This window comes from Mercenaria mercenaria, chromosome 14 (assembly GCF_021730395.1).
Source record: "Mercenaria mercenaria strain notata chromosome 14, MADL_Memer_1, whole genome shotgun sequence".
In the NCBI taxonomy this organism is placed as follows: domain Eukaryota; kingdom Metazoa; phylum Mollusca; class Bivalvia; order Venerida; family Veneridae; genus Mercenaria; species Mercenaria mercenaria.
In genome coordinates, this window is record NC_069374.1 from 23,979,571 (window position 1) to 23,997,297 (window position 17,727).

Here is a 17,727-nt window from a genome sequence, read left to right on the forward strand (position 1 = left end):
CTGACAGGTCAAGTACTGGCTACGGGGGAAAGAACTGACTAGTGAATTTCTTCCCCCACCTGACAGGTCAAGTATATACTAGGGGGGAAAGAACTGACAGGTCAATTTCTTCCCCCACCTGATAGGTCAAGTATATGCTAGGGGGAAAGGAACTGACTGGTCAGTTTCTTCCCTCACCTAACAGAGCAAGTACTGGCTAGGGGGGAAAGAACTGACTGGTCAATTTCTTCTCCCCATTCGACAGGTCAAGTACTGGCTGTTGGGAAAGAACTGACAGGCCAATTTTTTCCCTCACCTGACAGTTCAAGTATAATGCTAGGGGAGAAGGAACTGACTGGTCAATTTTTTCCCCCACCTGATAGGTCAAGTATATGCTAGGGGGGAAAGAACTGACTAGTCAATTTCTTCCCCCAACTGATAGGTCAAGTATATGCAAGGGGGGAAAGAACTGACCGGTCAATTTCTTCTACCCACCCGACAGGTCAAGTACTGGCTGGGGGGGGGGGGGGGGGGGGGGGGGGGGGAAGAATTGACCAGCCAATTTCTTCCCCCACCTGACAGGTCAAGTACTGGCTTGGGGGGAAAGAACTGATTGGTCAATTTTTTCCCCCACCTGATAGGTCAAGTATATGCAAGGGGGAAAGAACTGACCAGTCAATTTCTTCCCAGCACCTGACAGATATTAAATAGTAATGGCAATCAAACAGAAGTTAAAAAATTTGTTTTGACAAAAGAAAAACATTGATTAAAGTTACAAAAAAAGAAACATATAGGTTTATTCAAATTAAAAACAATATCTGTTTCATCTGAATGAATAGACATTTGTATCCCAAATAACAATACCGAAAGAATCCAGTACTTGAAGGGAAAACTTGACTTGGGAGAAAAAACTGACTAGAAACTAACCTCGTCGGACACAGGTATACAATCCCAACTTTGGTTTTTCTATAAGCTATCTATAGGCCAAGTTCAAGTTCAATACATCCATGCAAACTAAAGTTATTGATCAGAAAAAAATGTTTTTTCTACTTTTAACAACAGTGACCTTGACCTTGAACCTACTGACCTCATATGCAATCGCAAACTCTGACTCCATGCAAGCTACCTATATACCAAGTTTGTGGTCACTTGTGTGAAGTTTCATTAAATTGTGTGCATGGGTTCAGGAGATTAGGCACACACAATATTGCATATGCAGACTCTATGTATATAGTACATGTATAGTAACAAGAGGGCCAAGATGGCCCTAGGTCGCTCACCTGAGATACACACCATAACAATGTAAACATGTTTGACATAGTGATTTCATGGAAACAAATATTCTGGCCAATTTTCATTAAGATAAGACTAAAAATGTGATCTCTGGAGTTTAAACAAACATTTTCTTAGATAAGACCTAGTGACCTAGTTTTTGAACCCAGATGACCCATATTCAAACTTGACCTAGATTTTATCAAGGCAATCATTCTGACAAAATTTCATGCAGATCAGTTGAAAAATACAGCCTCTACCGCATACACAAGGTTTTTCTTTGATTTGACCTAGTGACCTAGTTTTTGACCCCAGATAACCAATTTTCGAGCTTGGCCTAGATTTCATCAAGGTGATCATTCTGACAAAATTTCATGAAGATTAGTTGAAAAATACACAAGCTGAATGTTGACAGACGACAGACAGACAGACGCCGGACATCGAGCGATCACAAAAACTCACCTGGGCTAACAAACAAGGAGCTGCGTTCAATAAACGCTTGATGCCCCCAGTGGCATCCTTGTCAATAGATTTTGCACCTAAGTCCAAAACGAGGTCAAGGTCAAACTGAGGTCAGGTGATGTTTGAAGATGAGGAATGGTCACAGTTTACATCTTTGTTTTTTTTTTTTTTTTTGGATTTAATGTCGCACCGACACATGATAGGTCATATGGCGACTTTCCAGCTTTAATGGTGGAGGAAGACCCCAGGTGCCCATCCGTGCATTATTTCATCATGAGCGGGCACCTGGGTAGAACCACCGACCTTCCGTAAGCCAGCTGGATGGCTTCCTCACATGAAGAATTCAACGCCCCGAGTGAGGCTCGAACCCAACAGTTTACATCTGTATTAGTATCAATTAATTCTTGTAAGGGGTATTGATGCTAGACGAAACGGTCCCATTTGGTTAACCAAGAGATGGCCCATATAAAGCAACCTAAGTCCAACATGAGGTCAAGGTCAAGGTCAAACTGAGGTCAGGTGAAATCTGAAGATGAGGAATGGTCACAGGTTACATCTGCATTAGTATCAAGTCATTTTAGTAAGGGTATTGATGCTAGACGAAACGGTCTCATTTGGTTAACCTCGTATGGACGGACGAACGGACAGGACAATCACTATATGCCTCCCGCATCAGTAGATGCTGGGGGCATAAAAAACAAAGTCCCGTAACTGCAATTTTTTTTTCTGAAAGAACCATCATGCTATCAGGCAAAACTGCTGTTGTTACTGATCACTTGTGCAAAGCATTAAACTGTCTCAAGGAGATGAGGAAAGTTGGTGCACACAAGATTGTGTCTACGGACAGACAGACGGACAGACAACCTGAAACCAGTATGCATGTACCTTACAACTTCCTTGTTTGGAGGTACAAAAATCTACTGTATTTCAAGATAACATTTCAAGGGAAATAACTCTCAAAGATAAAAGAAAGACAAGTAGTGTAAACAAATTTTATTTCAAAGAAATCTGTACATGCAAATACCTATAAAATATGTATGACAATTTGTAATGTTTCTATAAAACACAAAAAAACTATTTTAACCCTTAGCCTGCTGGCGGCAAGTGATTCTGCCTTTGCGACCAGTGTAGACCAAAATCAGCCTGCAAATCCGGGCAGTCTGATCATGGCCTGCACTGTCTGCCATTCAGTATCTTTTTGGTAAGCACCCCTTTTAACAGTTTATGGTACTGTTCAAACTGAAAGATGGGCAACTTCCATTATAGAAATTGAGCAGGGTAAGGGTTAATAGTACTTCTGAAACTCTGTCAGCACTTTGACAAATATTCAAAATGCAACTATGCTTTAGCAGACATTTTCTATGCAAATTCTGATATATAAACAAATCTTATACTGGCAAGTTCAAAAACCTGTTTCCATATTTGATTTGCAGCATGTCCAATATTTGTCTGACTGCAAAAATTGAAAATCCTTCATAATGCTAATGCGAAAACATGTTTATTGACAATTCTATTATGTGATCACTTTTCAATGAAACAAACTGCAATAAAATACATAATTATTCTCTTAACTACAGACACCAGAACATCCTTGAAAACAATTTCTGTAGCATTGATATTTCTATTATCAATCTGTGGTGCAGTAACACTGGCACATTATGAGAAATAAAAGGCCACACTGACCCCAAACCGATATTACACAGGCAACAGACCTGTCTTAAAATGAGCATGCTGAAAAATTATACACGGACAGGAAATATATAAGGCCGGTATACTGTTATCGTGTACATACTGCATTGTAACAACATTCAGAGAATATGGAAAAGATAAACAAGAAGGTCACGGCCTTAAGTTGCTAACCTAATGTAAAACCACGCACTGCTTGCCAAGTTTGATGAACATCTATCAAGCAGTTCATAAGAAGAGTGTCGAAATGTTTTATTTGATATATTTCATCATGATGCCCCCACCGCTCCCCCTCCCTCTGACTGCACTTTCAAAACCATTTAGACTTAAACCCTTATCATGCTCGACACGATTAATTCTGCCTTTGCGACCAATGTGGATCATGATCAGCCTGCACATCCATGCAGTCTTAACATGATCTGCACTGTTCGCTATTCAGCAAACTATTCTGACTGAATAGCGAACAGTGCAGATCTTGATCAGACTGATCAAGATCTACACTGGTCGCAAAGGCAGAATCAATCGTGTCCAGCATGGTAAGGGTTAAACTTCAAAGAAATTTCATTGATGTCACATTCCATCATATACCCGGTATACGTACCACAGTGACTGTAAAAATGTCTTGTTTTAGCCATAAGGCTCATTTATACAGGCTAGTTGAGTATGTATGTCTAAATGTTACTGTTATCACCTATACACCTTTTTCGTGTGGTATATAGATAAATAAAACAACTTGTAGCATACCCATTTTCAGTCTTTTACTAACAATGACATCAGTGCTTTATCCATAATGATGTATAAGACTTGATACTTTGTGTGTAACATTATTCAGCTACTCATCATTCACTCACTGTAAATGCATATGTCATAAAACAAAAAAGGTTATTAGCTTTGTGCTGAAAAATATGCTCTTGTTATTTTTCTCCATTTTGTTTTGTTTTGTTTTGGTTGGGTTTAGTGACACACCAACACAATTTAGGTAATATGGCAACTTTTTCGCTTTTGATGATGAAGGAGGACCCCAGTTCATCAAGGATCTTGACAGAACCACTGACCTTCTACACTCGGCTGGATGGCTTCCTCACATGAAGAATTTTACACCCAAAGCAAGGTTTTTTTTGTTTTGCTTTTGTTGGGTTTAACACCGCACTGACACAATTATAAATCATATCTTGACTTTCCAGCTTTTAATGGTGGAGGAAGACCCCCAAAGCAAGGTTTCAAACCCATATCAGTGAAGGGCAAGTGATTTAAGATCAGCTACCTTAACCACTCGGGCAGGGGAGGCCCTTGCACTTGTTCTTACATAAAGAAGTAATATTAGGCATGTAAATTTTGCGCAGCAACTTGACTGCAGAACTTGAATATATTTCTCAATATAAATTTAATGACTAATGTACATATGTATATGATTTTGACAGCAAAACATTTGATCCGACTTGATTATTGAAGCCATATAAACATAATGAGAAACTGTATGAATTTTTATTTTACAAATTTAATGTACATGCAGTAACTAGCCTATATATTATCAATGACAACACTCAAAGCAGGAACCCCATATTCTAGATGGATCAATGTTATAAACAACAGAAAAATTTGGTAACACACAGTAAAAATACAATCAAAGCTGATTTACAGAATTTCATAAACAATAACTTATCACAGATTATTTTCTAACAAACAATTGTAGCACAAAGTTGTGATATATAAGTTAATTTAACACATTATTCACCAAACATACAAATATATGAGTTAATTTAGCACAAACACACCAACACAAATTGAACATAATAAATATTGTAGAAACTTGTGCCAGTTCATAGTAACAAAGATGGGTTACTGAGACAATTTCAATTATAACACACTGCATGGACAATGAAACAGTAAGTACAGCTGGAAAGTTAAGTTTTTTTCTAACATACAAACATTCCTACTTTTTTTCTTGTGTGCCTCGTCAACCTATACTGACTTATGTATAGCACACCTCTACACTACTTAAATGTGCTATTTTATTACAAAACTCTACACCTACAAAAAAGGCAATTCTTTTACATGTAGGAAAACACTATTTCACTCAAATGCGCAACTACATTACATGCAGGACAAGTCTACCTGCCTCAAATGCAAAATTCTATTACATGTGGGACAATTCAACCCCTATGGAAATGCAAAATTCTGTTACATGCAGGACAATCTATCCCATTGAAAGCCCAGAACCCAAGGTGCACTCCCCTTTCTGCTATTATTTTCAGCATGGGCGAGTACCTCGGTAGAACCACCAACCTTTCGTAATCCTGCTTTATAACTTCCTACTATGATGACTTGACTAGGGCTTGAACTAACAGAAGTAAAAATCTTGTGATCTGAAGTCTGCAACCTTGGACATCTGATCATGGAGACCCCTTTTTCTGTATACAGCCGGCTGAAAATGAACTAATCAATGTTAAATATATATTTCGTTTCTCCCATCATATATAATAAGATTTTGCATCTGTAAATAAAAAGTACTGACCATGATTTATGAAATATACTAAAGGGAATGGTAATCTATATATTTTGAATATATTGTCGGGCACATAACCAAGAGGTTTTTAATTCAAATGCTACAAAGCTTGCATCCTTTTTGTCTTTTACCCTAAAGTAGTTCATCTTATGACACAAAACATGTAAATCTACTGATGATTCCAATTTGGAACATATATCCTTGTACAATAATCCAATCCAACCAATAATAGTAAACATCTTGAAGTACTGTATATAGTAACCTTTAGTGAATATTGTTACTGGATTGCATTGGGCTATTGGTAAAATATTTTCAGATTTTAGTTAGTCTACCAGTTCATTTTTGTTTCTCACCCTTCTCACTAATCTTTGAAAACACTGTACTGGCAAAATTTCAATAGTATAGATCCAAGATGATAACTTGGATCTATAGCAAAATGGAACAGACAGTTTAAGGCATACGAATATGTGCGAAAGGACAGTAAACTGCTGTTCACCCTGTTATCATATCTCATTTATTCTATTTTAGATTTCCCAAAAATACCAATAATGGTCAAACTATCATCCTAAATACTCAAATCTCAGCACTTCTGACAAGTTCAATGTGCATATACTGTAACTTATAACTCTTCGAAATAATAAACTGCACATGAAGTAAATCAACACAATCATGCATATCAAAACATTATTACTGTAAAATCATTAGTATTTGTGGCGGACTAACTGTCGTGATTTCGAGGCTGCATCAATTCACGAAAATTATTAAAATCCCATTTTTCTGCATCCTTATCTTTTAAAATTCACAAATTCATGTTCCCATGAAAATGTCATTTTTGCTGAATTCACAAAATTTAATGCCCAATAAACTAAATAATTTTACAGCACATGTTTTTCATGGGCACACAGTGAACCAGTTACTCATGTTAACATACTCCCACTGGTTTAAATAGATCACTTCAATATACTTCAAAAGTCTAAGCTAAAAATCTATCCACTCCCGCAAAAAAAAAGCCTTTAAAAAGCCACACCTCAATTTTTCAGTAACATGATTTAAGTTCGTCTGAATATAGCAGGGACATCACAAACAAATCTATGAGTACAAATTGATCTTTTTCGTTATAGGTTTTCTACACATATGGCAAATACGTAATTCATCGCCACATGTACTACACACTGTGTGTCCACACAAAAATGCCATGTTTCTTTTTCGTTCCATACAAATGGAGCATAATATATTCTCTTCCATTTCGTTAAGTTTACGCTGAAGTGTTGAATTCTGCGGGTCTTTACTAGTTGAAGCTGAGAGGTCTTGACCAAATATAGGTTTTCCATCTGAAATGAATTAGGTAATGCATTATTCTACATATACCTGAAGTAATGGAAGTTCAAAGTATTGAAAGAAAGGTTTTTTTTAGAAGAAATAATGCTCTACAAACATTTAAAGCTGTTGAAAATTTGCATAAATTTTTGTTGTTATACAGCTGTACCTGCTTTAGTGGCCACCTGTATTAAGCAGCCACTTGTCTTAAGCAGTCAGCAAGCTAACAATTTAAACTGACTTTTTGTCCTTATTTCAACTCATATTAAGCAGCCTGAATGCCACTCCTTTGGCTGGCTGCTTAAAACATGTTTGACTGTACACATAATTTAAAGCTAAAATATTCACTGAGACAAGTTTTATATTTATCTTTAAACCTATTTTTACTACAACTTGCTATGCATGGCGTAAACCACATGTGAAACAGATGGAGAGGATAAAATTAATGACTTTTAGACCATGCCTTAAACTCAATGTCACGATCTATGTTCATTGATGTGACTCCTTCTTTGCTGGTTGTTAAAATAGAGTGCAGATGGATACCAGCAAAATGAAAATACATAACAGCCTTTTACAAGGAATCTGGTATAAAGCCCAAATCAAAATGCATGACTTATTTAAAATCTTTCTTACAAAGAATTGTCCTTCTTAAGATTTGGTAATTATTGGCATTTTTAAGTAGGAAAGCCTAAAACTTACTTTCGTCAATTTTGGCAGTTATAGGCATTTTACACTCTATACATTTTTTCATCCTGATACAACATTCCAAGCACGAGACGATGTGCTGACATGGCTGGAACATTATACAGGCCCGCTGTTCCGAGCAAACCTCACACAACTGATCACGACCACTACTAGACAGCAGCTCCTGACGTCTGCTGCAAATAAAGACAAAATGAATAACGTGACAATTTTTGTGTTTGCTTGCATGTTAAATGTCGCTTTGAAAAATATGGTCATACAGTAACTTTTAAGCTCTACTTGCACAGGTTCCCATACCCTCACAAGCAAACTCTTAGGTGGAACCTGCTTGTTGCACGGTTTACTCAGATAAACGAATTCCATTCAGTTAAGGCACTAACAAGTAACTTATTGCATTTTGAGAGCCGAGTGCTATTGTAACTGTAAACAAGAGGGCCATGAAGGCCCTGTATCGCTCACCTGAACTATTGACTTAAAGATCATCAAGATAGTTTCATTAAGATATGGTCATAAATGTGGCCTCTAAACTGTTAACTAACTTTTCCTTTGATTTGACCCAGTGATCTAGTTTTTGACCCCACATGACCCAGATTTGAACTTGACCTAAAGATCATCAAGATTAACATTCTGACTAAGTTTCATGAAGATACAGTCATAAATGTGGCCTCTAGAGTGTTAACAAGCTTTTCCTTTGATTTGACCTGGTGACCTAGTTTTTGACTCCACCAGACCCAGATTTGAACTGACCTATAGATCATCAAGATTAACATTCTGACCAAGTTTCATTAAGATATGGTCATAAATGTGGCCTCTAAACTGTTAACTAACTTTTCCTTTGATTTGACCCAGTGATCTAGTTTTTGACCCCACATGACCCAGATTTGAACTTGACCTAAAGATCATCAAGATTAACATTCTGACTAAGTTTCATGAAGATACAGTCATAAATGTTGCCTCTAGAGTGTTAACAAGCTTTTCCTTTGATTTGACCTGGTGACCTAGTTTTTGACTCCATCAGACCCAGATTTGAACTGACCTATAGATCATCAAGATTAACATCCTGACCAAGTTTCATTAAGACACGGTCATAAATGTGGCCTCTAAGAGTGTTAACTAGCTTTTCCTTTGATTTGACCTGGTGACCTAGTTTTTGATTCTATATGACCCAGATTCAAACTGGACTTTGAGATCATCATAATTAACATTCTGACCAAGTTTCATGAAGATACAGTCACAAGTATGGCCTCTACAGTGTTAACATGCTTTTCCTTTGATTTGACCTGGTGACCTAGTTTCTGACCCCAGATAAACCAATATCGAACTCGTGCAAGATTTTGATATGGGTAACATTCTGACCAAGTTTCATTAAGATTGGACCAAAATTGTGACCTCTAGAGTGTTAACAAGCTTTTCCTTTGATTTGACCTGGTGACCTAGTTTTTGAACCCAGATGACCCAATATCAAAATCATCCAAAGTTTTATTGAGGGTAACATTCTGACCAAGTTTTATTAAGATTGGGCCAAAATTGTGACATCTAGAGTGTTAACAAGCTTTTCCTTTGATTTGATCTGGTGGCCTAGTTTTAACCCCAGAAAACCCAATATCGAACTGGTGCAAGATTTTATTGAGGATAACATTCTGACAAAGTTTCATCAAGATTGGGTCAAAATTGTGACCTCTAGAGTGTTAACAAGCTTTTCCTTTGATTTGACCCCGTGACCTAGTTTTTGACCCCAGGTGACCCAATATCAAATTCGTCCAAGATTTTATTGAGGGTAACATTCTGACCAAGTTTCATTAAGATTGGGCCAAAATTGTGACCTCTAGAGTGTTAACAAGCTTTTCCTTTGATTTGACCTGGTGACCTAGTTTTTGACCCCAGATGACCCAATATTGAACTCGTCCAAGATTTTATTGAGGGTAACATTCTGACCAAGTTTCATTAAGATTGGGTCAAAATTGTGACCTCTAGAGTGTTAACAGTCAAATTGTTGACGACGACGGACGACCGACGACGGACACAGGGCGATCACAAAAGCTCACTTTGAGCACTTTGTGCTCAGGTGAGCTAAAAATGAACAATAAGATATAATAGTTTCACGTTCAGCCCTTGATTTAGGCACAAGCAGGCCTATAATACATTCAACCGCCTCGGTAGCCTAGTGGTAGAGCGTCCGCTTCGAGTGCGGGAGGTCGTGGGTTCGATCCCCAGCCACGTCATACCAAAGATGTAAAAAATGGTACTAGTAGCTTCCTCGCTTGGCGCTCAGCATTAAGGGGATAGTGCTAGGACTGGTCAGCCCGGTGTCAGTATAATGTGACTGGGTTGGGTATCATGTCACGTGTCTATGGCATGATATTCCGGTGAGGTAGCACTATAAAGTTGGGCATTGTGCTCACTGCTACAAGTAGACATCGTCGTTTATATGACTGAAAAATTGTTGAAAAAGACGTTAAACCCGAACACACACACATACACACAATACATTCATCCAACAGACAAGAGATATTAAGCGAGTAGAGGAGACAAGAATATGTCCTGGTGAGAAGACAAGACATGTACACATTTCAAATCACTAAAAAAGATAACCTTTTAAAATATCAAAAACTGCTCAGATCCCGAGTACTATTGTTTTAAATTCTGGTATCGTATATGATTATACTGCTCCTCTCAAGTCCTGGAAAGTGTGTATATTGGGTTTAACAGATTTTCATGTCATTTAAAGAAAATTGTATTTGTTTAGATTAAATATGATTTTCTAGTATTTTTCAGCCATATATCAACAGTGTCTACTTGCAGCATCGAGTACATTACTAAATTTTATTGTGCTACTTCACTGGAATATCATGCCGCATAAATTATGTATATCTGGTGCAGTACTGACCGATCCGAAACTGTCCTTATGTTGAGCCCCAGGCAAGGAAGCTGCTAGTACCATTTTAAACAAGTGTTTGGTATGGCCCTGTGAGGATCAAACCCTGACCTCCTTCATGAGGGGTGTATGCTGAACTGCCAAGCCAAAGGCAAAGTATACATTGTAGACTACCAGTGTTAAGACTGATTTTTTTTGTTGGGTTTAATGTCACATCAACACAATTATATGTCATATGGCAACTTTTAAGCTTTGATGGTGGAGGAAGATATCAGATGCCCCTCCGAGCATTATTTGATCATGGACGGGCACCTGGGTAGAACCAGTTCTGTAAATCAGTTGGATGGCTTCCTCATATGAAGAATTCTACGTCCCTAGTGAGGCTTGAACCCACATCGGTGAAGGGCAATTGATCTGAGGTCAGCGACCTTAACTACTCGGCCACGGAGGCCCCTAGACTAGTTGTAATTAAGAATTACTTACTTTGCCGTAGCAAACTGTTTAACCACCTCCTCCAGTTTAGGATCACTGATGAGGTCTAGTGGTGTTTTCCCAGCATGATTCTTATGGTTGAGGTTCGCGCCTTGCTGAGCTAGGTAGCAGGCAATCGCCGTGCCAACAGTGTCTTCTCCTTCTGACATACCTAACTGCATCCGAATCTGAATGTAATAGGAACAGAGACCTTGTGATGTGTTCAACATTTTCTTTCATTTTTCTTAAAATTGTAATTTGCAACTGACCACATCAATGAAATTCAGTGCAGTATACCCTTAGCTTCTATAAATTACTGCACACATTTGTCAAAAGTAAAAGTCTTGTGTCAAATAAAATTTACAATACCTGCAAGGGACCAAGACTTGGCAAACTAAATTTCTCCTGATGTTAAACAGGAAGTATTTAGATATACCACAACAGCCATAAAATATCAACTTAAGTAACGTGGAACTGTGAACCTAGATGTAGATTTTGAAGCCTTTTAAGTGGTATGAGAATGGTTCCACCTTTTCATACCCCCATGGATGAGCTGAACTGATAACTTTAACTCATGTATAATAACACAGTTTTTATGCAAGAATAAAGTATACATACTGATTCAAGCATTGGACTATCCTCTCTTTCTGTGGACACGCTCTGTCTCATCAGTCCTAGATGTAAACATGTGTCGCCATCCTCGTCATCTACGTTCACATCCGCTCCCTTTGATACCAGTAACTCTATAAGCCCCGTATGTCCCTGGCTCACTGCCAACAGTAATGGCGTCTGCTGTCGGTTGTTTCTGATTTCTATATTAGCCTGACCCTTTAAAATTTGAGAATAAAGATATAAATTATCTCCCTTATATACTAGTTATACTATAACAGTAAGCCCCCTTTGTCTCTTGCTTACAGTCAACAGCAAAAATTAACAATGTTTTAAAATATCTCGGTATGTTGTTCAGTTAGAATAGTTTTGTATATTCTTAATAACAGCACAATAGTAACAAATGACCTTATTAAAATCTGCTTAGAATTAATCTTTTCTGCTCTGTACTGGAGAAACTTACAGTAACAAGCAGTGTATTAGTGACATCTCGATGTCCGTTTAAGGCAGCTAAATGTAAGGGAGCAAATCCATCGTCTTTCTTCATATCAACAATCTGTCGACACTTTTGTAAAATTTTCTCTGTGGCACTGTAACGGAAATTGTTCACTTTTGATAATACTGCATCTAATCAATATCAAATTCACGTTGAATGTGTGCTTTAAAAACTTTGCATGAAATGAGATGTTTTTCATGTTTATAATCTGTTAGTGAGTTTAGCAGATCGAAACCAAAAGCTTATTGTGCGGCCAAGAGCAAATATGCGCCATTTTAAGAGCAGCAGACCATCACTTACTGGCATTTCACTAGGAACTATTCAACTCCCTAATACCCTATTTTCTTTTCATTTTTTTCATAAATTATAATAGAACTTTCGTGAAAAATTGGTGTAGGAAAAAGTGATGTTCTATAAAGATGCGTAAATACGACTTGAGGTTGTCATTTTTTATACGAAACAAAGGATCTGAATTACTGACCCTTAAGCTGTGACAACTTGAGGTTGTCATTTTTTATACGAAACAAAGGATCTGAATTACTGACCCTTAAGCTGTGATAGCAGTTGAGACCGAAGTAAAGGCAACATGCTCTTATTAAACTACTTACTAGTTATTTCCCTTTAAAGCAGCATGGTGAAGGACGTTGAAACCGCGTTTGTTTCGTAGAGTAAAGTCAATACCAGGATAATTGACTAGTTGATCCAGTATATCTAGATTGTCTTTACCAATAGCATCATGTAGAGCTGTGTCGCCATATGCATCCTACAATAGCATAAAACAATTATTCCAAATTCAGACATATAATGCAATATTAATATTAATTTACATCCCAGATGGCAGTTTTTCCTTGCTCTTCTGAAAGAATGCTGCGATGCATCTGTAAATGTATAACGTGGATTTTGAAAGTACTTTAAACAAGAGCTGTCTGTAAGACAGCGCGCTCAACTTTTCGCAGTGCTTGACTCTGAATAAGAGCTTTGCCAGTAAAAAGTTTATAAAACTTTTTACTAAAAAATTCTAAGTTAAAAAGGGGCATAACTCCATCAAAATTCAAATCAGAGTTATGGGGATTGTTTCTCCTGATGTAGACTTTGGTAGTAAATAACTATTTTAAGTTTCAAGTCAAAGGCTTTGAAATTCATAGTAACAGAGATATTTGACTTTATCAAAATCTTTAACCAAAAATTCTAAGTCAAAAAGGGGCATAACTCCATCAAAATTCAAATCAGAGTTATGTGGATTGTTTCTCCTGGTGTAGACTTTGATAGTGAACAAGTAATTTTAGTTTCAAGTCAATAGCTTTGATAGTAACAGAGATATTTGACTTTATCAATAACTTTAACCAAAAATTCTAAGTCAAAAAGGGGCATAACTCCATCAAAATTAAAATCAGAGTTATGGGGATTGTTTCTCCTGGTGTAGACTTGATAGTAAACAACTATTTTAAGTTTTAAGTCAATAGATTTGATAGTAATAAAGATATTTGACTTCATCAAAAACTTCAACAAACAAGAGGGTCATGATAACCCTGAACCGCTCACCTGAGTAATATGAGCCACATTTTTCAAATGGCAAAATGATGCTAAAATATTAGATAGGTCAGTAAGTCAAATTCATGGTCACTGAAAGTCAGTTTTAAGATCGGTATGCAAAACTGTTTATGTCATCCAAATTTCAAGGCTGTATCTTAAAACACAAGAAAGTAGGTCAGTAGGTCAAGGTCACTGTAAGGTGACCTTTAATCACTTGGGTACATCAGGTAAATATAATTAAACAGTCCAGGAAATATGACCTGATAATTTTTGAAGTATTTTATGCCCCCGAAGGGAGGCATATAGTTTTTGAACCGTCTGTCGGTCTGTCAGTCTGTCTGTCCGCAATTTTCGTGTCCGGTCCATATCTTTGTCATCGATGGATGGATTTTCAAATAACTTGGCATGAATGTGTACCACAGTAAGACGACGTGTCGCGCGCAAGACCCAGGTCCGTAGCTCAAAGGTCAAGGTCACACTTAGACGTAAAAGGTCATTTTTCATGACAGTGCATTCGTGTCCAGTCCATATCTTTGTCATCCATGGATGGATTTTCAAATAACTTGGCATGAATGTGTACCACAGTAAGACGACGTGTCGCGCACAAGACCCAGGTCCGTAGCTCAAAGGTCAAGGTCACACTTAGACGTTAAAGGTCGTATTTTATGATAGTGCATTGATGGGCGTGTCCAGTCCATATCTTTGTCATTCATGCATGGATTTTAAAATTATTGGGCATGAATGTGTACCACAGTAAGACGACGTGTCGCGCACAAGACCCAGGTCCGTAGGTCAAAGGTCCTAAAATCTAACATCGGCTATAACTATTCATTCAAAGTGCCATCGGGGGCATGTGTCATGCTATGGAGACAGCTCTTGTTTCCTATATAACTCATATAACAAGTGACCCCCAGGGTGGGGCCTCTTTTTATCCCAGGGGCATAATTCGAACAATTCTGTTAGAGGTCCACTAGGCAATGCTACATACCAAATATCAAAAGCCTAGGCCTTTCAGTTTCAGACAAGAAGATTTCTAAAGTTTTCTCCTATATAAATCTATGTAAAACTTGGGACCCCCGGGGCACAATTTGAAAGATCTTCATAGAGGACCACAAGGCAATGCTACATACAAAATATGAAAAGGCCTAGGTCTTGTAGTGTCAGACAAGAAATTTTTTAAAGTTTTTTTCCTATATAAGTCTATGTAAAACTTGGGACCCACGGGGCAGGGCCTCTTTTCATCCCAGGGGCACAATTTGAACAATCTTCATAGAGGGCCATTAGATGACGTCACATGCCAAATATCAAGGCTCTATGCCTTGCAGTTTTGGACAAGAAGATTTTTAAAGTTTTTCCTTTCAGTACTTGTGTTACTTAATAGGCTCAGGAAAACTGGGCTTGAGACCCAGTTAACATCAACTCTATATTTAAGTAATACAGGGACACTGTCTAAATGTTGCTTTATTTTATATAGATTATAGACTGGTACCATACCTGTATGTTTACATCAGCTCTACGTTTCAGCAGTACACGGACACAGTCTAGATGTTGTTTATTTACAGCAACATGGAGGGTACTACATTCCCCATTGTTGAGGGCATTAATGTTGGCCCCTTTCTGGAGCAGCAGTTCCATTACATCTGCCTGGTTCCTGAAACAAACAATAAAATGAAAATTGGCACTGCCTATCCAGAGAGATAATATGTAGGATTATGTATTGTCAATGAAAAAGTGCGCTTGATTGTGTACCCAGTTTTTGCTCGGTACACTGATCTGTACTCGTTTCAGCTGAGCTAGTTGCACAAGCATCAATTTGATACACATGCCTTACAGCCCGATCAAAATATCACAGCGCATTTCAGTGTAGCGACCACATGACTGGAATAGCCAGGTGTTGCATCAATCAAGCCCACCTATTTAAAATGAAGGAAAAGATTGTAAGAATACCAACCCAAAGGAAGAATAATGGCCAGGTGTTGCATCAATCAAGCCCACGTATTTAAAATGAAGGAAAACACTGTAAGAATACCAACCCAAAGGAAGAATAATGTAAGGCAGTATCTCCATCTTCATCTTGTAGTTCAATGTTAGCTCCTGCAGCAAGCAGTAATTGTACTATCTCTTTATGACCTTGATGACTGGCCACCTGTAACGCTGTTTTACCTGAACTCTTCTGATCTACCTGTAACAATTGTAACAATAGTCTTTTAGTCTCTTCAATAGGAAAAGCCCTTATTACAAGTAGCATTTAAAAACAATTTTACTGCACTAATCAAGCCAGAAGTAACTTTAAGATTTTAATACTTTTTAGAATAAGATGACACCTTGAAATTTTAGTAAATGTCTGAGAATATGGCCGACAATAGAGGAATCCATTTAGGTGTATTTGATGTCACTGTCACACTTCTGAAATATCAATCATGTAAATACATGTTTAAATGTTTTGGGCTTTTTTTTTTCACTGAAAACTTCAATGAAATTTTCTTTTTTTATTTTCTTTTTTTATCAACTACAAAAAGTTTGAATAACTTCATCCATATGTTTGCCATTTAAAGATCGTTTTTTATTTTTAGCTCTGACTACCCCTACGTACAGCACAGTAAAACTGTCTGAAACATGAAGATCCTGGGAAAAACCTCCATAAACTTTACTAATATCCAACAAAAGATTTCAAAAAGAAACTATTTGAAGAAATGTTAACCCTTATCATGCTGGACATGATTAATTCTGCCTTTGCGACCAGTGTAGATCTTGATCAGCCTGCACATCTGTGCAGTCTGATCAAGATCTGCACTGTTTGCCATTCAGTCAGTATCTTTTTGGGTAAGCACCCCTTTTAACAGTTAATGGTACTGCCAAAACTGAAAGATGGTCAAGTTCATTAAAATAGAAATTCAGCACGGTAAGGGTTAATAGGCAATGGATGAACCATGAGTGATCATAATAGCTCAAGTGTCACGGAGTTCTAACATTCTGACTGTATATTATTTGATCCTTCAATATAAACCTTCATTTCTTGTACATAAATTAACTCCACAGTTCACGAACCTTATCTTGGAACTTGCTGATGATATCTTTGACCACATCAGTATGACCTTGTGCAGCCTCTCTTACCAATCTATCGGGACCTGTCTCTGTCTGATGTAATTCTACAAGCTGATCTAGTAGAGTTGTTAATGAAGCTGCAAGAATATACTTTAACCTTTAGCCTGCTGGCGGCAAGTTATTCTGCCTTTGCGACCAGTGCAGACCAAGATCAGCCTGCACATCCATGCAGTCTGATCATGGTCTGCACTGTTTGCTATTTAGTCAGTAAATTTTTAGTGAGCTCCCCTTCAAATAATAAATGGTATTGCCCATATTGAATGATGGACCAGTCTATTTTAGAAATTTAGCAGTGTAAAGGTTAAATAAAAGTACAGGTCTACATGATGTTGGAACTATAGCCTATACACTTAAGTACAGGCCTTTATGACCCTTTGCCTAAACGAAGCTGAAAGTATATACTTTGCACATGTGTATTGGCATCCATGATGCCCGAGATATATTTTTTTCCACAAAAGTATGTGAGGTAATGGCACTTGAAGTACAAAAGTATATGCCTCCATGATGTTGGAAGTCTACATTTTACATAAAGGTACACGGCTTGTATTCATCAACATCTTCAGTCTGAACTTTAGATTTTCATTTCAACAGCTAGAACTGCTTTCTGCTCTATCATTGCCGTTATATTAGATCAGACTGTAATGAAACTTTGCATGAATGTGAATCATGCTGCTTCACACAACTCAGCCAAATTCAATGAGTGTAAATCTGCTG

At 37.6% G+C, this 17,727-nt stretch overlaps 1 protein-coding gene across 1 annotated transcript in view; it reads right to left on the minus strand.

The window, feature by feature from the left end:
* Nucleotides 1-2,691: 2,691 nt before the first annotated feature.
* LOC123526567 (E3 ubiquitin-protein ligase MIB2-like) overlaps nucleotides 2,692-17,727 on the minus strand; it is a 56,000-nt gene continuing 40,964 nt past the window's right edge. The window contains exons 10-18 of the mRNA XM_045305789.2: nucleotides 16,957-17,090; nucleotides 15,942-16,090; nucleotides 15,403-15,559; nucleotides 12,984-13,138; nucleotides 12,343-12,469; nucleotides 11,889-12,098; nucleotides 11,283-11,458; nucleotides 7,922-8,100; nucleotides 2,692-7,236 (exon numbers count right to left, since the gene is read on the minus strand). Coding sequence (XP_045161724.1) covers nucleotides 6,995-7,236; nucleotides 7,922-8,100; nucleotides 11,283-11,458; nucleotides 11,889-12,098; nucleotides 12,343-12,469; nucleotides 12,984-13,138; nucleotides 15,403-15,559; nucleotides 15,942-16,090; nucleotides 16,957-17,090 — 1,529 coding nt within the window. The 3' untranslated portion in view covers nucleotides 2,692-6,994. The remainder of the gene's footprint in view (nucleotides 7,237-7,921; nucleotides 8,101-11,282; nucleotides 11,459-11,888; nucleotides 12,099-12,342; nucleotides 12,470-12,983; nucleotides 13,139-15,402; nucleotides 15,560-15,941; nucleotides 16,091-16,956; nucleotides 17,091-17,727) is intronic.